Source organism: Xiphophorus hellerii, chromosome 3 (genome assembly GCF_003331165.1).
Source record: "Xiphophorus hellerii strain 12219 chromosome 3, Xiphophorus_hellerii-4.1, whole genome shotgun sequence".
In the NCBI taxonomy this organism is placed as follows: Eukaryota; Metazoa; Chordata; class Actinopteri; order Cyprinodontiformes; family Poeciliidae; genus Xiphophorus; species Xiphophorus hellerii.
The window spans coordinates 14,698,107-14,719,960 of NC_045674.1; the positions used below are offsets into that span (position 1 = coordinate 14,698,107).

At 38.2% G+C, this 21,854-nt stretch overlaps 1 protein-coding gene across 2 annotated transcripts; it reads right to left on the minus strand.

The window, feature by feature from the left end:
* Positions 1–296: 296 nt before the first annotated feature.
* Positions 297–21,834, minus strand: pklr (pyruvate kinase L/R). Of its 2 annotated transcripts, none has more exons than XM_032554389.1 (12): positions 21,788–21,834; positions 15,782–15,946; positions 9,686–9,777; positions 9,433–9,564; positions 7,197–7,383; positions 6,032–6,305; positions 4,693–4,843; positions 3,855–4,007; positions 3,592–3,758; positions 2,518–2,584; positions 667–781; positions 297–594 (listed from the first exon to the last, which is right to left on the minus strand). In XM_032554389.1, exons 2-12 carry the CDS (start codon positions 15,918–15,920, stop codon positions 491–493), a joined length of 1,581 nt encoding a protein of 526 aa, XP_032410280.1. In that variant the 5' UTR covers positions 15,921–15,946; positions 21,788–21,834; the 3' UTR covers positions 297–490. The 2 variants fall into 2 exon arrangements, with proteins under 2 accessions (XP_032410280.1, XP_032410271.1); XM_032554380.1 differs by lacking the exon at positions 21,788–21,834 and adding an exon at positions 19,456–19,568.
* Positions 21,835–21,854: the final 20 nt, after the last annotated feature.

Genomic DNA, 21,854 nt, shown 5'->3' on the forward strand with positions numbered 1-21,854 from the left:
GAGAAGAAGATCATCTCTGTGGACACAAAGGAAATTCCCAAAATGTTTTCAATATATCACACATAGATGCTTATATTTGCTAAAAAAAATGTTTGAAGACAAATATGCACAGAAATGTGAGTAAAAGCCTTATCTTTAAACTTTATTAATAAGGTTGAAGATAACCTTCAACCTTATTAAACACGTCCATGCAACGTGTTACATGGACACACACAGATAAAATCTGATCTTAACGCATAAAGAAGCTAAAGTTAGCTTCAGTTAGCTTCCTGACAATAATGAGAGGACAGCCGCAGTTCAAGCTTCAAGTTTTATTTGAAGGAGTCATTCATCATACATGAGACCAGCTTCACCAGTGCATGTTTCCTCATAATACCACCAACTGCGACAGTGCTGCAGTGAAAACCACATTCACCAATTACATTCACCATAAAGCCGTCCCAGCGCAGACGGGGGGTCAGATTTAGGATCTGGTAAGAAGGCGTAGATGCTAGGCGCTCACTGCCCTCATGATGTTGGTGTGACCGGATCCTGGGATCCAGCCCGTCACCACAATCACCATGTCTCCTGACTTGAAGAATCCTCTTGCTTTCCCTGCAGAGAAATGTGAGTGAAAATTATTAAAATTCAGGAGAGCAAACATCAGACACACACACACACACTGACCTATTTCCATGCCAAAGTTGACCCTGTTGTCAACATCATCGGCCCAGACGGGAGCAGGAAGAGGGTGGAAAAGAGCAGGAAATACGCCTCTCAGCAGCTGGGACTGACGCGCCACCTGAGGAAGATGCAGTCAGCCATTTTTGTTCTACTTTAAAATCTTTGCCCTTCCCGTGTTTGGATTTGTTCACACTCCTACAGCCTTTCCAGAACAAAACAAAGAGATTTTTTATTACGCTGTTATTTTTTAAGACAGATCAACATAAAGCGACTCATAATTTTAAACTGAAAAGGGATTAATCATTTTTTTGGTAACACTTCATTTGACGGTGTGTGCATAAGACTGACATGAGACAGTCATAAAACATGAAAATGTCAACTTAGCATTAAAAGTGTCTTTATTTACCAAATAACACTTCATGACAACAGTCACAAGCATTCATGAAGACTTCTTCATGTTCATGGCGGTTGATATTTTCAATTGACTTTTCATGCACATTTTAATGTGATTTTACATTAAATGTCTCGTTATTTGCTGAATATTGCAAAGTTGACACATTTAATTAACTTTTGGTGCGAGTTTGCATTAAAAGTGTCATTATTTGCTGAACTATAGTTACAACAGTCGTAAACATTTATGAAGACTCCTTCAAGTTCATGACTGTTGTATCACGTTTATGACAGTCTCATGTCAGTCTTATGCTGACCCCTTCACATAAAGTGTTAAAATTTTTTCTTTCAACAGTGCAATTATTATCTGGAAATAAAACCTTGAAAAATGTGGCATTCGCAATTATTACATGGCACCTTTGGTTGTACGAGTTGTTCTGCTTAAAGTTGAAACCTTCTAGTCTTTTGCAGCCTAGAGGAGTGTCAAACTCCTTACTGACAAAATTACCTAATAATAAATTGTTAAAATATTATAACTTTGTCTGCATTCGATGAGTAATTCTAAAAATGTCATATTTAACATCCTATAATGCTGAAGTAAAATGGCACCATACACATACAAACTGATTTGATTTGACTGATAAAATTATATTTAACTTGAAGTTCTATTTCTAATACTCATGCTGTGCCAGATTCGGCCCGCGGGCCTTGAGTTTGACATTCGTCCTCTAGAGTTTTCTACAATAATTTCCCTGTTTTTATCAAAGAAAATCATCCCCACAGCATAACACCACCACTACCATGTCAAATGACTATTTAAGTCCATGTGTGGTAAGATTCTCCCCCATTCATTGCGTTTTGTATTTTACTTTTAAATAAATGTTTCAAAACTATGCATAATTTTTCTTCCAATAAGAACTTCTCTGTATTGGTCTTTGACGTTAAATTGAAATGAAATAAATCTCGGAACAGTGTACCCTGTTCGAAACTCAACACTGAGTTCAGCATTACTTTAAAACCATTTAGCACTTGAAGGTGTCAGCTTAAACACAACACAGTAAAGCAAACTGATGAAATTAGAGAATAGAAATAAGCCAGAGTTTGGTGCGTACAATCATGAATTTTTGCTCATGTGAAGAGCTTCATCGCCATGATTTTAACTCCTCACAGTATTCTTGTTTTTGTTGGCAGTTTCATTTTCTGTTTAGCTCGTAATTATAAATTAAATGTTTTTTTATAGGATTCCAGGTTTTATCTGCAGATAACTTCTTTAATTTTCACTCTGATGAGTCCACACTGTCAATATTTACAACATCAGACAGTGAGAGTAAATAATGACTGCATCGCACATTGCTCAGTTTTTTGTTGTTTTTTTGAAAAGATGAATGACTCAGCAACAATTAAGCTGTAATTTAAACCAAGGCAAATACACAACTGTTTATCTCTGAGTTTATCAAAGTTTACCTGAGGGCTTCTGGTGACGGCGATGATTGGACAGCGAGGCCGGTATCTGGACAGGAGGTGGGCCGACCTGGAGAGAAAGGTGGAGAGAAGGACAGAACATTTAATTAAATATATTAAAGGTTGGTTTTAGCACAGATCACTCATTTAGCTTCACTGTGTCTCTTCCAAATCTTATGGTTTCCATATGTCTAATATAAGAGAGGAACAACAGTCTGCTCTCAATTATCAGATGAGTTTATCATCTGATAATTTCAGGTGATTTGTGTCTCAAGCATTAATGCTGGAAGCAAAGGTTCTCTAGTTTTCTTCTCATAACACTCCCATCTGTTGTCTGCTGTTAAGGCAGATGATGAATGTATATCTGAATTTCCTCATTGTTAGCCAGACTGTACCTTTTTTCCTCGGTGCTTAATGATCCGCCCAGGCTTTAGCAGTCTGCCTCCTTACAGATTACTTCTGCTTGTGCATTTTGTTGCGTCTTACTGATTTAGGACATTTGAACATCACAAAAATAACCCAAATAAATAAATACAAAATGCAGTGTTCAAATGATGATTTCATTTATTAAGGGACTAAAAACCTAGTCAAAGCAACGTGAGGGAATTATCATTTCGGTGTCGGCTACTATGATTTCAGCCCAACTGGAAGGTTTTCAAGCATTAACTTTGTGTTTTAGGAAATGCTGCAGCATCTCCATCAGCAGTGGAGGGAAACCGTCCTCCACTGCTCCATATTGCCTCTGTTTATGAACAATGACTCACTTTTGCTGGCATTATAACCATTTAGATCAGGCGTGTCAAACTCTTTTTCGTTTTGGGCCAAATTAAGATCATGAATGCTCTTAAAGGGCCGGTTTTGCCAGAATGTATTGATAAAACCTGTTCACAAACTGCTAAAATATCAATGAATTCTTAAAATTAAATAATATTACTGAACTATCTTTTCAGTCCCTCCAGGATTTTACGATTGCTTTGTGATTTTCTGCAATAAAAATCAAAGCGTTTGTGGCACTAATTTGGAAATATTTGCAATATTTGTGCTTATTTATGTCGGTAAATGCAACTTTTGGCTTACCTGCCGCTGGTGGTGAGGACTATAATTGCCCCTGCACAGCATTTGAAGGACGACTCCACAGCTCCAATTGCAGTGACTTCTGTGGGGTCAGAGGACAGAGGGGTAAGCCGACGCAGCTCCTCGAACAGCTGGTGGTGGTAGATGGCAGCCTCTGCTTCCCTGCAGATCTAACATCGAGCAAATGTGAACAGCAAACAGAAGAAATGAGTGTTTCTAATGAAAATGCAGCAAAACGGACCATACTTGCACACTGCGAGACTCACTGAGTGCATCATTGCTACTGCCTCTAAAGGAAAGTGTCCCTTGGCGGTCTCCCCAGATAACATCACACAGTCGGCTCCATCGAGCACGGCGTTGGCCACGTCACTGCTCTCCGCTCGGGTCGGCCGTGCGTGAGAAACCATGCTTTCCAACATCTAAAAACACATTAAGCACACCATTTCTCACCTTTAAAGAGTCTTAATCACAGAATAAAAGACTGATGAAACAGATGATGTGGTAAAATATCCAAGAGAGGAAGTAGGGGGCTTTGTAAATAGATTGCACAACAATGAAAGGGAAATAAGAGATCATTCACGCAGAGGCAATATATGTATGAATTTCAAAGATCATTAGAAGTGAATTGGGCACGAAACAACACGAGTCAATAAGAGAGTCAGGCGGTTGGAAAATGAGATAGTTTGCAGCGTCACCTAACAGAGACCATATTTCCTGCAGCAGTTAGGGAGCTGCAGATAACGCTGATTAGTGTGTAGGTGTGTGGGTACCGTTTGTGAGCTTAGGTCTCGAGTAGCAAACCTGCTATAACGCTGTCACTGCGAGTCAAGAGCGGGAGCATAAACAAGATGCAGCACTGTGACTCAACATGGCTGCAGGAGCGTGGAAGCATGCGTGTCTCTGGCTGGGTTTGTGTGAGAACGATGAGACGGGTACGAGAGAGAAATTGCTTATTGGTGCATTGTGCTGGAGGAGGAGGTTAATCAGCATCTTTACTGTAGGTTTCCACTGACTTGTTTGATGTTGGACAAGCTAAAGCTGCCGTTACGAGTCGACATTTTATCACTTCTGCATCCTTTCATGTGGCTACAATTGCGCTCTGACCTGTGTGGCACAAATGACAGGCTTTCCAGCAGAGTTGCAGCGCCCAATCATCATCTTCTGGGCGATGAAGACTTTCTCAGCAGGAATCTCAATTCCCAAGTCACCCCTGGCAACCATCACACCATCACTCTCCGCCAGGATCTCCTCAAAGCTGACACGGAAATAAAAAGTGTCAGGAGGTGAAATGCTTCAACTGGAAGAAATAAAGTATATTTTAACGCATCTGAATTACATAAAATTTGTTTATGAAGTCAAATATTTGAAAATAAAACTAATAATACTTATCAATTACATGAAAAAACACACAATATTAATAATGAACTACATTTAAACAAGATGTAATAAAATTCAAAATAAAGCGAAGAAAAATAATTTAATCTCTAATCAAATTTGACTTATTTTAGTTTTTAAAAAATACAAGAAAAATATAATTTATATTTCATTAAAAAATAACTTAAATGCATGAATTCTAACAATAAATAACCATGAATCTATTTTAAAAAACTGTTTTATAAATAAAGTTCTTTCCTGGCATCACACAATCGAGAAAAAACAACAAAAATATGAACGACTTAAAATGTGAATAAAATGAAAAATAAATAAAATATAATAAATGAAGATATACTTAAAAGTATGGATAACACAGGTTGCAATAAAATAAAATAAAGAATTTTCTAAACAGCGTGTATTAAATTAAAATAAATTATCTGTGAGCTTTAGATGCAAGAAAAAGCTGTAGGAAATACTTTATAGAATTACAAATATTCTTTATTGTCCCACAATGTGGACTTTTCTGTGGAACAGCAGCAAAGCGACAGGCAATACCAGCAAACAGGCTCACAGAAAATATAAAAATATATTGAAAAACATCATAAAAAATAAAAAAGCAAGGGCATATTTTAACATAAACACTCTGTAGTTATAAAAATACTCCAGTCCAGAGGAATGTGCAACAGTTGGTTAATTATAAAATGTACAAAATGTGCGTGTCTCTTTGAGCAGTAAAAGACAGAGTGAATGCAAGTTAAGACAGGTGTTAACATCGTCGAAGGTGCAGCAGAGCATCAGATAAGTAATGCAGGCAGCCGAGGTGTGACATAAACTGTGTCTGATATTTTTAATGGCAGCAATAATTTACACAGACAACCACACCGCTCGCTTATCAAACACGTCAAATCCACAGCTGACAAATGATCCTCACTTCCAGCCTGATTGAGGGGGCAGGCCACCATCAGTTACAGATTTATGAGTCCTGTCACAGTCTAATTATTAGACAAGCTGCCTGCAGATTCTGTTGCCCAAATGGTTTTACTTTAGAAACACATTCCTACCAACTTACTTCTTAACTCCCTGTCTGCTTTCCACCTTGCTGATCACTTTGATGTGTCGACCGTGAGGCCCCAGAGCCCGACGCACTTCCTTCACATCCTGGGCTGAACGGATGAAGCTGGCGAACACGATGTCAACGCCATGAGACACCCCGAACTTCAGGTCAGCCTCGTCCTGCGCGCTGACCGCCTGCATGCCGATCAGATCGCAGCCGGGCAGGTTGACGCCTTTACGGCTGCAGAGGACGCCGTCGGCCTCCACCACCGTGTCCACCCAGTCCGAACCTGCAGGAACAAGACCGGCATGATTATATAGAGGATAATAATAACACTCCTGCAAACCTTCAAGATTTAAATCTCTGGGTGGAGGAATGGGTCAAAATCACAGCTGAACAATGCATGCAGCTACATAGTTTCTCCATAAATCTTAAAGCTGTCATCACCAACAAAGTCATTACTGAAATAAACATCAGTAAAAATGTTCAATACTTTTTCCCTGTCATTTCACATTATTACACGCAAGTTAATTTCTGAACGTATTTGTTTTGATTTCTTCCTATGTATAGATTATTTAGGTTGTTACCAACACCTGATGAAAATTTCATGTCAATACCACTTTAGAAATATGTTTACTATGAATGACGTGTTCAATATTTATTTCACCTGCTGGATACAGAATGACCATATTTGTACACGCGTGTATTTACAGAAAAAGCTAAATATCAACATTTTTGATGACTAGTGTATTATTTTAGTTTTTTTTTTTTCTTATTCTATTGGTCCCAGTTCCATTAGGAGTCGAAACTAAACATTTGGAAAGCTTTGAAATACTTTGGAAATTTAAAATACCTTCATGCTGTTGATGATGGGCTGATCAGAACCAGCTGGAAGCCATGTTGAATTGTTGGTTGTTGAGACTGTTAACCATGCACTTTTGGTTGAGACCAATTTTCACTTTGTTAAATAAAAACAACCAAACTTGTAAAAAAAAAAAATATATATATATATATATATATATATATATATATATATATATATATAAGAGCCCAGTCTTATAATAACAATAGCAGATATTTGTAAATATGTGAACACTTCTACAGTTTGCTGTTTTTGATTTTTTGCTTGTGTTTAGATTGTTTAACCAATGAAAAGTGGGGATGCTAAAATGCATGTTACCTGTTTCTAATACTTTCAGTGCAAGCAAGCCGTCATCGATGTAAATCTTTTTTCCCTTTTCCAGGACTTTAGGCAAGTTGGGGTAGTCCACCCAGATTATCTTCCCGTCTGTCTTGTCTTTGTCACTCTCTGCGGTCACGACTCTGACATGGCTGCCCTTCACCAGCTCCACCTCTTCTTCCACTTTCTGCACAAAAACACAGACATAAAAACAAATACACACACACACACACACACACCAAACCTGACAGGGACTGACAGACTGGAAAAACATTTTTAGAAACTAGTAGCACATTTGTCATTTTTTTGGCAAAACATGTAGATGGGAGGTGTTGACATGAAATGGATTCAAAATCTCCATAAAATAAATCACAAATAGACACATACCAGAGGGAAGCTCCAGTTTTCTTCAAGATAAATATTTATTTTAGTGTCCACATGGTGTCACTTGGATTATTTGTCTCACATCCAGCGTCTTTTCCCGGCATTTAAAAGGAGCTGACGCCTGTTTTTATCAAGTCCACACCCTGTCAGCATCACAACCTGAGAATGATGGACTTCAAAGCTGCAGGGCTTCGACAAAACTTGTTTCACAACATAATGCAAGTAGATGGAGAGGCTCATTAGAAGGTTTAAGAAGAACATCGACATGCTGAAGAGGTTGTTACTACCACCAGAGAGAGAAATAAAACGTGCAGGATGCCGGACCTCCAGGACCCACTCTGGGCACCAGTGGTCTAGGGTCATGTCTCTTACCAGCACAGATTTCCCAGTTCTTCTTTGCAAAAATAACTCCAACTCACTCAAATGGAGAACATTTGTGAACTTACACTTTCAAGTCTTGCCACAGATTCTCTTTAGGATCTGCATCAGGACTTTGACTGGACCATTCTAATGTGAATTTAATTTGATCCAAAACAATCCATCACAGCTCTGCCTGTATGTGCCATAAATATGCTTCATGGTTGGTGTTGTGTGTTTAGGGTGATTTGTGCTCAACGTTGCATTTTGCATGCAGGCCAGATGGTTTCATTTTGTTATAGTTTCTTCTGATCAGAGAACCTTCTCCTATGTGTTTGCTGAGTCCCCTACATCAGTGGTCCCCAACCACCGGGCCAATTGGTACCGGGCCGCGCGACTAAAAAGGTTGGGGACCGCTGCCCTACATGACTGCAAATCAAAGCTTTTTACAGCTTTCTTTCTGAAGAATGGCTTTCTTATTGCCTCTACCCCCCAAAAAGTCCAGACTTGTGGAGTTAAATGGATAATATTCTCCAATTCTCCTACCTGAGCAATGCTCTTAATCCTGCAGCTCCTCCAGAGTTAACATCTTGTTTTTTTCTCTTATTATAATGCAGGATGTTCCCCCGTGTATTATAAGCCTGGCGGGCTTTACTTGTGCCCCCACCAGGCTTAGCATTGTTTATTTATTTAAGTTTTTTTAAAATATTTGCATTTTTTAAGTCTTTATAGTTGGTGTTCAGGTATTAAACTTCCAATAATACATAATTATCAAGTGATATTTTCAAATTTTCTGTCAACTTTAAAACATATTTTCACTCAAAAACACAGTTGGCCGCTGGATGAATGACTGGCAAACACCCCAACCACCAGGCTTAGCACATTTTCTAGGGGAAACCTTGCTAATGCTCTTTTTGCTCTTAACAAAATTTCATCTACCAAACAAAGGAAATGCACACTGTTCACATTTGAATCTGCATAAATATCTTTTCCTTCACAATTTTGTGCTACTTTGTGTTGGTCTAATACATAAAATCCCAATAAAATACACTGAAGTTTGACATACAGACAGGATAAGTAGCAGAATAGCTTATCAAGCCCTGTAGATACGGCGTAAACACGAAGCACAAAGAAGATAAAAAGACAAAAAGCAGAAGAGCAGGAGGTTTAGGAGCAATTTAATCTTCCAGACAAACTGTTAAACTGATTTATGAGACACATGAAGCAGGGATCACTTTTCACACAGTGCATTTTGTCAGCTAATCAACGCATGAGGAGTCTGCCAACACCTTGGAGGTATTTGTTCTGCACAGTAGGCTGAAGGCAGCAGAATCACAAACAACGCAATACAATGATGATGAAAATGCTAAGCAACTCACGCCCACAGCTGTTGTTTTTCCAACAGAAATAACAACCTGTAACAAACCGGCATCAGGGAGAAGAGATTTTCTGCTCTTCTTTATGTGTGTTTGATAGACGGGCGCAACACACTCACCCCTTTCACCAGACCAGAGCGGATCTCTGGGCCCTTCGTGTCCAGAGCAATGGCCACCGCTCGATAATACAAAGGGTCAGATGTCATGGTCTCCACTGCCTCTCTGATGTTTTTAATGGTCTCGCTGTGATACTAAAAGGCAGAGAACGAGAGTAATTTATGACCGAGTGCAAATCCAACAGCATGACAGTAGTGTGCAAACTGTTGGATTGTGAAATGAGGAGCAGAGCATTAATCACTGCGATTCACGCACTTCATGAGATCCATGAGAGAAATTTAGACGAGCGATGTTCATCCCCGCCTTGACCATCTCCTGGAGCTTCGGGACGGATCGAGATGCTGGGCCTGAGAAATGACACAGATCATAATTAAAGCAAGAAACTGACCACCAATCAAATGAATCAGTTCTTCATCATATATTTTCAATAAATGAAGTTTATTTTATATCAAGTTTTCCAGATAAGTTCTGCTAAAGGCCAGGGGCCTCATGCATTAAAGAGCGAGCAGTTTTCACACTAAAACTTGGCGTACGTAAAAATTTAGAAAAGTGCGGCGCATAAAAAAAATCGGATGCATAAAGCCGTGCGCACACACGTGGCCGCGCACCTTTCCTTTATAAATCCTAATTTGCGGGAAATCGAGTGCAGCTGCTGGTCCGCCCTGTCGCCTCCCACAAATACGTATGTAAAGTAGTATAAATACTCGGAAGTCTGCCACCACGTTAAGCAATAACCATGGCAACGTCCTTTTGTGAAGCAATACAAGTATTTATAATAATAATAATTATATATTTTATTTAAAATGTGCTTTGAGGACACATAATGTCAGCTCACAAAAATAAAAATACATTAAAAAAATCCAAATTAACATCGTGTAAATGCCTGTTTGAATAGTAGCGCGTTCAGCCGGGATTTAAAGACAGAGAGTGTCAGAGAGGCCTTTGAGTGAGGAATGTGGATGTTTATTCTAAATAGTAGAATCATCTGTATGAGTTGTACGTTTACAGAATAAAGATGCTTTATGTCCATAAGGCGCATTCACAAAGCGGACGACTCGACTGAAGGATGACTGCAGCTGGACCGGTACCGGTACCGCACGGCTCCTTCTTTAAGTTTTGCTCAGAGCTCCAGGATGATCAGTCAGAGCAATCTAAACGCTCATAAACCATCATCAACATTTCCCAGCAGATCAATATGATCTCTGAACAAACGCTCCCTCTGAATCCTTCCATTGGCGATGTTCTCCATCAGAGACTCCACAATTACGCAGCACAACTTTGCATCTACTTATATACGTGTGATTGCATACACACCTTGATCGCCTTAAAAATAGTCAAACCTGTTGATTATTTTTAATCAGCAGGTTTGAGTTAATCTGCTGATCCAACCCTGTTTTCTTCTTTTAGTGAGAATGAAATTACCCCGCAGATGCATTTCATGCGCTTCGGCGCACGGACAGATGTGTTACATCTTTATGAGACAAAAACTGAAGGAAAAGTACTATTTACATTCGAGCGAGGTTTTCACACACTTTTATTTTTCTTTATTTTGTGTGCTTGTTAGCTTATTGTATGAGGACAAATAAGGTTCAGTTTCATCGTTTACGTTTAAACAATAAAATATTAAAATCATGAAAAACATCGGGTTTGGTGCTTCTTGGCCTAAATAACACCGAATGTAGTCAGATTTCAGTGTATTTAGGTGAGTTTTGGCGCTTTGTAGTTTGATATTGTCCACAGAAAAAGTTTGCGTGGCTGCCGAACATTTTCAACAAAACAAATTTTTATACATGCTGACTTGTGCGTAAAATGTGGCGCCGCACATTTTTTGTGCGCACGCACGCTTTATGCATGAGGCCCCTGATTATTAGACTCAGGTGTGATGAAGCAGAGTCTCATCTAAAACCTGCAGGACACCTGGCATCGAGGTCTCCAGGATCCCTGTTTTACATTTTCTCTAAATAAGAATACACACAAAAGGTTTTTTATGTGTCATTTGCTCATTTTAAACAATTTCAGGAAAATTTTGCAGCATCAGGAATTGACTGCTGGTTTTCTTTATTTTTTGACTATTTGTTGATGTAGTTCCTGTTTTAGTTTGGTGTTCTGGTTGCTTCCAAGTTACTTTCTCACTTTTGGTTTTGTATTTGGCCATGCTGTGTCTAATTAGTTTCCCGTTTCCTGATTTGTCGTTTCCTTTCACCATCCTTCCTCAGCTGGCCTTAGAAACCTGCTCCTTTGCAGCTGTTCTGCATTGGTCAAGTACTTCACCTGTTTCCACTCATCTCTGAATTTGTAATCTTAGTTTTCATCCTCTCCTTTCCTGATTATTCTACTGACCAATTGGTTTGTTCTTGTCTGCCCCTTTAGCATATTTACACTTTCGGAAAGGCAAAAACCACCTGAAGCGAGCGCAAAAACCTTTTTGCAAAATTGAGGAAGTTATTTTGAATTTTACCAGTTCCATAAGTCTTTTCTAAACCATCACTTCAAAATGAAAAAACATTCATTAAAACATGGCTATTGTAACATTTAAAAAGTTTATGTACTTCTTTATTAGAGTGTTGTGTTTCCTCTTCATGTTACAACATTTTCAGAGAAACCAAGTTGATTTAATTTTTTATTGGATTTTATCCTTCATTTTCCAGTGGCTATATGTTAGCAAGGTTTGATTCTAACATCGATTTTTGTGTGGAGTTTGCAGTTTTTGCTAAGTGCTTTCATTGTTTCTCTCTGGCTGCTCAGTTATCCTCCCACAGGCCAAACATAACCCGATCACAGTAAACGAGAACACTAAATTAGCTGTGGGTGTGAATAACTGTCTGAGTTGTTTCTTCAGCTGCAGTAAGTCTGTTCATGCTTAAAGTAAAACCTCAAACTGTTAGAGTCTCTTAACGAGGCTGGGATGCAGAAAGGTTCAAGAGGCCAAGATTCTTATGACTGGACACTTTCTCCTGCGATTTAATCCCTCATTTATCCATTCCTCAATTTTCAAAACGCAATTAAACGAGAAGAGTTTCAGTATGAAATTTCAATCTAACGCAATTCAGTTGGAATGACAGATATTATGCTTTGAGGTTAAATCACCTGAAAATCTTAATAGCATAAAATATCAATAAAACTCAACTGGTCTTTCCATTTTCTTTTGAAGCAGAAAGAAGAATCTTTAAAACCAGACTTCTCTAAACAGAAACTAGCATTAGCAATACTGACTGTTTTAAACAGAAAACTAATTATTTTCTTGACATTAAAGACCTTGGCAACAGGAAAATGTTGAATTAATGAGTAGTTAAACACTGGAAACAGTTTTTTTTTTTACAGTATTAAGAAAATTACGACCACCTCCATGAACAATGTCCGCCATGCTTGTGTTTTTCATTGTTTATGTTGCACCCTTAAAAAGAACTTAAAAACGCATAAAGATTTTCGCTTTTGTGCAACTTTATTAACCAAATCCACGATTTGAGTTCTCTCTTTACCGTACACAATCACGGGTCATGAACTTTATACTCCCATCATGCATTGAGTCGCTTTTAAAGAGACATTATTACGACAGAAATCTACAAAATAAAAAAATTATTAAATAGTTTTAGTACATATTTAGCCACAAACTAAATGAATGGTTTAACCAAATGCTAAATAAAATAAATGCTTGACCAATAAGATCAATATGACTATTAATTAAACATTATCACACTAACATATTTTCAGGTCTATACATTTACGTCTGACCTCTGAATCTGTCACTCTTTGGATGAAATGTGACGTCACCATTGATATTTGGGTCGCTTTGAAAAACATAAACATAGAAAAGAGTTTTCTGTCTAATTTGAATAAAGAATAAAATTAGATGTACATCATATATGAGCATAAAATATTAAGGCCACTTTATTTTACAGTTTTTTTCCTTAATTCCACCCAAAAACAGTAAAGTTTGTACAAGTTAGTGAATATCTCCTCTGTTGGTACAAGTATAAATAGCTTTTTAATTTTCTTTTTTATCCTCGATGTCTGAGCCAAATGAACAACAGTTGCCGATTCCAACATTTCCCATCCAGAACATGCGTAGGATTAGTTTTAAGAGAGGTTTTTATAGCATTACTTCAGACAGATCTTGGAGTTTAAGTGGTGTGGTGGTTTTCTCTGAGAAAATGTTGGTAGGTATTATCAGTGAGACTTTCAGCTGCTTCCATTCACTGTTGCTTAAACAACCTCTGGATTTCTTACTAATATAAAGTGTAGTGAGACATGGGGTTGGTGCAAGCTCATTGTAGTACACCAGTTCCTCACATAACTATAAAAAACAAGCCCAAGTTTGATTCAGTTACACAATGCCCAAATCAATCAAATTGATTTAATTACAGTCCAGTTTCATTCAGCACTAAATCAGTGCTGTCCAATATTCCTCCCTATTATTCTCATCATTCATTCCTCCCCTTCATTCAATTTTTCTCTCCAATTCTTCACTGTTTAGCAGAATCAAGTTATTTGCCTATAAGACTCTCCAAACTGATTAAAGCTGCAAACTTCATGGTTCTTTTTGTAAAGTAGATCTCTTTTCTGGGCAGATTTATTGCAAACATTTGTTGTTCCACAGCCTGTCTTTATAATTCAATACTAATGCTCCTTTCACAGACGTGCATTCACCCATATGTCATCTCCACCACTGAACCCGACTGGGTTTATGTGCTTTTTGTTCTGTCTGCAGCATATCTGCTTTTCTACATAAAGAAAGCGCTGTCCATAACTATCCCAAATCATTTTAGGGGCTGATTCAACAGACCAGAGGAAAATTCTCCACTCTCAGTTGCTAAATTATTTTTAATACCATATTTATGAATTAGATTTGCAGAGATTTTAGACTGTCAGAGCCTAATCTTCCCATAAATTATTGGACGGAGTTAATCACGTTTAGTGGTTCTGAGCACATGCAGGGATTTCTGTCCCAGTATAATTTTTAATGAATGTCACAGAGACATTCATTAAAATGTCTCTGTCTCTGGGGATGTTTAAACTGATATGATGTTAAAGATAACCATTGTTTACTTCCAACATACAGTTTCAATAAGCAAAATTATACATACAGGTCCAAATATGTGGAGCACCATTAGTATTCTTGGAAAATGTTCTTTATAAATAAACCTTATCAGGACATTGTAGCCTTCAATAAGACCCTGACATATATCTGGTTGGATTTGTAACAATAAACAATAAAATGTATTGATTTCTTATCACAGATCCAGCACTTTGACAACAAGAGAGCATCTGGTTTGTCCAGGTGAGAAGATTCAAATTGCAGTCAAGCTGCTGAAGCTGTTTATTTTGGAGTTTGTTTCTTGTAAATCGAAACCAGCTTTGGACTGAATAAAAAAGGCCAACATTAAGTTTCTGGTATGACCTCCACCAAATGAGACCAAAAAACTGGTGGTCAACACCTAGAAGTCAGAAATGTTTCAGTAAATGACCAATTTGAATTACCTTTACTAATTCTGCAGGAGAATGCTCTCTATGTTTAACTCTGTACACAGAGGTTGGATTATACACAAGTCCACAATTAAAATTTAAACTTGTGTTCTTAATTCCCGGTTTTCTAGATTTACTGAAAGTGTGTGTTGCAAACTCATTCCTCCCTGAAAAATCTAATAAATCATAGCAAGCTCAATATTAAGACTTTCATTCCCATGGATAACAACATCTGACACTAGCTAGACTTGAGGTTGCTAATGGTAAAAATGATGTATTGTGCCTTGCAAAAAGTTTTAACAGGACAGAAAGACTTTATAAGTGAATGGTATTTCCTAATTTGTCAAGCGAATACTCAGAGAAAAAAAAAATCTTCTGTAGAAGTGAGTGGCAGTGGACATTGTGTCTGTTTTTAAGACACACGTTTCGATTTACCAAAAATCTTCAGCCACGCCTGGAAGTTTCCCATAAACAGCATAAATCTGTGCAACACCCAGTTTTGACTGTTTAAAAATAATAAAAATGTTTTGTTGGATCAAACTCAAAATGTTGAAATACAAAGCAAAAATATTATTTTTAAATTAAACATAGAGCAAGTTTGTTGTTTCAGACTACTTTGGCTTTTTCTCTGTAAAATAAGAAAATGAAGGTAGATAATAATCAGTTCCATGTATGTATTCTTCTTGATGAGAAGGAATTTAAAAAACTAACAGGAAAAAGAATAACTTTTCCTTCAAACTATTCTTCTCATGCAACTCCTGACCAATAAACTCTGCCAGCGCGCTGACAGCTGGACATGTCTGTTGTGACAGGAAGCCGGCCGTGACAGCTGCCAGAAAACGAACCTAAGAGCCCAAACCCGCTGTCTGGGCCAGTTGTGACACTCACCAATGGTGCAGATTATGCTGGTGTTGCGGGCTGTGATGGGCTCTTGGTCGATGTCCAGCAGGCAGAGATGCTCCAGGAAGGTGTCAGCCATGCTGGCGTCCAGCTGCTGGCGCTGAATGAAAGAGTCCGGCATTGTCATCACATCCGAGTAGCGCCTGATGAAAGCTGAGGGGACAAGGAGAGCGTCGTCAGAGGGGAGAAGCTAATCGCGGAAACGCGGCTGCGAACTCCAGCTGTGAAAATGAATGAAGGGTGCAAAGTGATATCTGGATCAGTGATAGCAAAGAATGATCGATTTCTAATTTTCACTGAGACGCTGGCCTGACATTAACAACCACCTGCAGGAGTCACACAAAATTACATGTTGACATTCATCTGTGTTTAGCAGCTAATAATATGAGCAACAAGCCACTGCTCTGCAGATATTCTTTGATGAGCACTTAAAGGGCGTCTGAAAACTGAGAGTACAAAGGTAATAAATGAGGTGAGTCGTTCAAAGCAAAAGGTTTTCCAGGCAACTAAAAGGTGCACAAGATATTTGTTGTAAAATAATGTTTCCCTCTTCAGTGGAGCAGAAAGTCAGAAAATGATAGATGATGCTTAGAGAAGATATGGTGGAACAATGTGGCTGAATCTCTGTTGTTTATATTGTTGTCAGAGTGATGTTCTGAATGTTTAAGAGGAAAATAAATCTTTTATCTGTTAGAAATAAAGTGATAAAATGGAGAAAAAGCGTCACTCAGTCGCAAAGCTTCACATACAGCGGACTGTAAAAGTATTTACACCCCATAAACTATCACATTTTGCTTTGTTACAAACGCATCACAAAATACTAGAAATGGTTTTTCCACATTCATTTGTTGATCAAAACTGAAACGTGTGTCCGGTACTTGTATAGATCAAGTGTAGACGGTTTTCCTGAACAAAGTAATTTAATCCCAGCATAAATCCAGCAGTCAGAGCTACGATGGAATGGCTTACAGCAAGGCATATTGATGTGTTAGAATGGTCTACTTAAAGTCCAGACATTCATCCAGCTCAGGCTCAAAGATTTGATAATTGATGTTTAGATGCTCTTTGTCTCATCTGAAAAAAAGCTAACGCTAAAACAAATTCCTAATGACTCATAGCTCTAATCAAAGCAAATGATGTTTCTAAAGTATTGAACTGACCAGGAGGATGTGAGCCACACTTTTCAGATTTTTTATTGCAGAGACAACAGAAGGGAATATGCAACCTTTTCCTTCCACTTTGCGATTATACACTAATTTGTGTTACTCTATCACACAAAATCCAAATAAAACACATCAAACTTTGCAAAACACTTTGTTCACATCACTGCTAAGGCTCATGGTAATCCAACAGCTCTCACATATGTCTACTTAATGCACCTAATGCTTAAAGAAGTGAACTAATAAATGCAAATCTGGTACTTTTGGTTTGTACTGCTTCAACATAAGAGACCCACTTCATTTGGGGCACATCTTATGTTGCAATGCGTGCTTTGGAACAAGCTTAAAAGCACCTAAGTGTGTTTTAAAGAGACTGAAAGGGTAGAAGCTGCTTCTCTATGTGACTAATAAAAGCTCCTGGTTCTTTATCACAGCGACGGTTTTATTATTGCAGCTGCAGCAGATGCACAATAAGATCTGCATTCGTGTTCACGTCTGTTTGTGTCCCCCCAACAAAGACAAGTCTGATACTCATTTTTCTTCCAGCTGGACCTCTGGTTTCTGTCAGAGAGAAAAATTGCTACCAGCCTTGCAGCCTGGCGTTCAACATGTGACATCTGTTTCTAAGAAAACAGGTTATGATTCTAGAAAGTATCGATTTGAAGTTTGACGTTGACCTGGCAATGGTTGGTCTTCTGTTTACTTATCTCTGCTTTTCATTCGTCATTGCAAACAATTTGATTCCAAGAATTCTTTTAGAGATCCCGTCTTGTTATTTTTAGACTAAAAACAGAAGCAGTTCGCAGTTAGTGGTACTCGACATGCTATCCTCCATTGTTGGTGAAGAGCTGAGAGATTAAACCAGAAAAATTAGCTCCGGTTTTTCAGAAGCCTTCTGGAGCTTGATGAAGGGATTGATCTCAAATAATTGAATCCATTTTGAAGGATGTCACAGTCAGTCGAGCCTGTTTTTTTTTTCTAGAGTAGTAAAAGCTGAATATGGACCATGAAGATGAGTGGGCAGAACTGACAGACAAGGTCAGTGCAAACAGCACAACAGGGTGTGAAAAGCTGAGGAAAAAGGGCGACAGGAGGCAGGCTGTATTTATAAAAACAAGGAGGAAACAGATCATTTGCATTATTTCTGACACTGCATCAGAGTCCTCTATGCTTAATGGACAGGTAGCCTGGAAAACTCCTGATGGCGTCTGCTGTCTAGGAGCTTTGCAGCATAATATGAACCCCCAAAGCTCCTCCATCCTGCAGATTCAGAATCTGTCAGTTTTTCCTGTTTTGCTTCCTCTCTGCACCTCCCTGTGACCCAGTTCTGCCGCTCTGCTGCACACATTATCACAGGTCCCACTGAGATCCTCCTCCCTCAGACCCTTCCTCTCTCACATGGAAATGTGTGCATGCACCTGACAACACACACATCGATTCCTGTTCTTGGAAGGCTGGTTATAAATAAAGCACAGCTTGGGTCAAAGACACCGGAGTTACAAAACACGAGTCTGGCCTGAAACATCATGTGTAACTTGGTTTTGATCAGATTTTTCCACCAACTCTGCAGCTCCTCCAGAGTTACCAGAGTTATTTCTCCGATTACTGTTTTAGTTGAACCACAGTGACATGGCAGTTTTGCATTTGTACCAAACACTCTCCAGTTTCAGATGAAAATCTGATAAATCAGTGATCTATGAGATGTTTAAAGCTCAGGATATCAAATCATTTATAACCCAACTTTAAGATTCTCTGCTTATTTCCCCTTTAACTATCTGTTGTGTTTTTGGTGATGCTGTTTGTTCCCAAATGCTCCCTAACAAACCTCTAAACCCTTCAAACAACAGTTTAATAACACTCTGATTAAATAAAGACAATTGGCAGGACTGAAGTTCATTTAGGGGTAGCAGCGTAGAAGAAGCTTTTCAGATTTCTTATTAATAAAAGTTTTGAAAACCATGTGTCATTTTAGTCTGTCCTATAAAATCTGAGTAAAACACAAAGTTTGCAGCTAGTTTGTGAAAATGACTGAGTTCTGGGTTATGAGTAATTCTGCAAGGCGCTGTATGTAATCAGATGGAAAAACTGTTTTCTGCTCCAACACTGACCATCAAGCTGGCTACAAACCAGCAACATTGTTTTAAAGCATTTCAAACTTTAAAACATGTTATTGTTGATTGAATTTGGTCAAATCTCTTATTCACCTGCAAATAAGGAAACACATGCAAATTATGTACATTTTAAGAAGTCATCCTACTAAGTTGCAGTTCCCATAGATTGTGAGTATAATATCTCTCTTGTAATAGCTGCACAGTGTCTTTACGTTATAATCTTGTACAGTATATTATTAATACTGTTACTATTGTTAAGCTTGTTTTTAAAAAAAAAAATTTTATCACTTGAGGAACCTTTTGTATGAACCTACATATCTGATGCTGAATTTCTCCTCTGTGGGACAAAAAAGGTAATTTCCACTGTATTCTAAGCGACTGAACAACTTACCCATTTTCATAAAACCCTCCGTCCAGCAGCTCCAATCCTCGTTTTAATTTGTTGCTTTTTTTTGTGTAATTTATCCTTCTCAGTTCCAAAGCTGTGCGCTCGTCTCTCACTGAGTCCCATCTCACCAGAACGAGCCTCTTCGTTCAGTTTTACCCTCTGACCCCCGTCTCCTCTCCCTCCCCTTTCTCCTCCCACTCACACTATTTGCATTAGTCCTGAGTGGGTCAATATGATGCTAAAACCGTCAACATACCCACGATGGTACCAAGACAGCAAGATGCTCTACAGCACATGTGCCAAACTCGAGGCCTGTGGGCCAAATCCAGCCCGCCATAGCTTTTTATGTGGCCCTCCAGGTTCTAGACTAAATGTGCTTAAATATTATGTTATCAATAAATCATTGCAGTTTTTATTTGTTTACTGCCAAATAAGATCAATCAATCCCCCCAGTTTCTTGACAATTATTGTGGAAATCCACGGAAAAGCAACAAATCCCCACACTTTTTTGCACTTACAATTGGGAGTTTATTGCAGCTTTTTCTCAAAAATTGTCAAAAAACTTTCTTACTTAAACCAAACAGCTGCCTCAGCCTTAACTGATGTCAGATTATAGTCCATAATCAATACAGCAAGGAATAAAAAGTTGCATTTTCTGTCGTACAAAAGCGCAAATATTGCAAAGATTTCCAAATTACCACAAACACAAAATCCTAGAGGGGCTGAAAAGATGTTCAATAATGTTATTTAATTTGAAGAATTCATTGATATTGTAACAGTTTGTGAACAGGTTTTATGCCCTTTAAGAGCATTCATGATCTTAATTCGGCCCAAAACAAAAATGAGTGCGACACCTCTTCCCTACAGCATAAAACTAGAAAACTGCTGCATAAATTTAACCTGGCTAAAGTTATATTTTAACTTGTCTTAATTGTTTTGTTCATCACATTTATCTGTTGACAGCACAAAGAATGTTGTGAAATACTAAAGAGTTTCTTACTTAACAGCAGCAGCTTTTTTTTGAAGAGTCACTGGGACAAAACAAAATGTCCTAAGAAACTGCAGATGTTTTTCAGAAAGCCAGTTTAGCCATAGAAAACGTTTGACTTTTAATAATAGAGAAAAGTCATTCCAATCAGTCTGAGTTGTATGTGACAGCAGAAGATGACAAAAGTAATGTGAACTGCTCAAAAGGAGCTGCTTTGAGTGTTGTAACGTGTTCACCAAAACTACAGAAGGTGAGAGTGCCTGTAAATGCTTGAGATTTCCACAGCGCATTAGTTAAGTGTTCCTTTTTTTATTATTATTTCAAGAGAAAACACACACGCACACACCAAAAGCAATTTTGGGAGATTAATTAATCTCAGGGTACCCAGAAAGAACCAGGCATGCACAGGGAGAACAAGCAAACATGTAGGAAGATTTGAACCCATGGCTTTAAATGCTGAACGGCAACAGTACAACCATGCACCTTGCAGTCAACTTAATTAAATTACAAAAAAATCACTACATTCACACAACAATCAAATCCTTTATGTTTTGTATTATTCCACAAACACAATCGGCTGCTATAAACTAATTGGAAACATTATAATTATAACGCTGTTTTTGATATTAAAACCAACATTTTGACCCAATCCATATATTTTTCTCTCTGGGTTCATTTTTATCACTAGATTGTTAAAAGGTGCTTCAACTGGCAAGCCTTTTTAACAAGCGTCTTTTGCATAAAAATAAAACTTGTAATTATTATTTTTTTTTTTTACACTTCAGTAATTTTCCGGCAAGTTTTGTTTACACTCGGAGCAGCAAATTGCCATTTAAGTATAAAAACCCAAACCCCCGCTGTGTAAGAAATTAGGCGAGACGTGTGTGTAATAAATGGCAGCTGAATGAGGTTTTCCATTCATGAGCACAGTTTACTCTGCTGAGTGGTGTCCACGCACGGTCACGCACCGACCCACGCTGATGCAACGTGTAAATCTTTAACTTAAATAGACCTTTGCTCCAAAACTGGAAGCCTGACCTGCAACCTGAGTCTGCACAATGTCACAAAGGAGCTAAAGGCCGCGGTTAAAATCAAAGTCGGTTTGAATTTAATATGAAAATGTGACGCTGAAAGAAGGAGATAAAGTAGGAAATCTTTCCGTGTTTGACTTTAACCCACTTTAAAAGGAAAAAGACGGCCAAAAAATAAGGGAAGGTATCTCGCCAAGCAGCAGATCTACCTTTTAAATAAAGTAAATATTCCAGGAATGTTTCCTACATTACACACTGACCATCACAACAGATTCATTCACAGTTTGAATCTTGAGAGGGGAAAAAAATGACCAACCTGTTGGACGCCGCAAGAGGCAGGGAAAGACTGAAAAATGAAAAGGAAGTAGGGGGGAAAAATATTA

What these genes read in the sequence shown, in the direction of transcription:
- pklr (XM_032554380.1), bottom strand. An exon ending in AGCAGACAGGGAGTTAAGAA is followed by an intron (nt 4,844 to 6,031) that starts GTAAGTTGGTAG and finishes TTTCCGTGTCAG; the next exon opens with CTTTGAGGAGATCCTGGCGG. An exon ending in CAGTAGCAATGATGCACTCA is followed by an intron (nt 3,759 to 3,854) that starts GTGAGTCTCGCA and finishes GCTCGATGTTAG; the next exon opens with ATCTGCAGGGAAGCAGAGGC.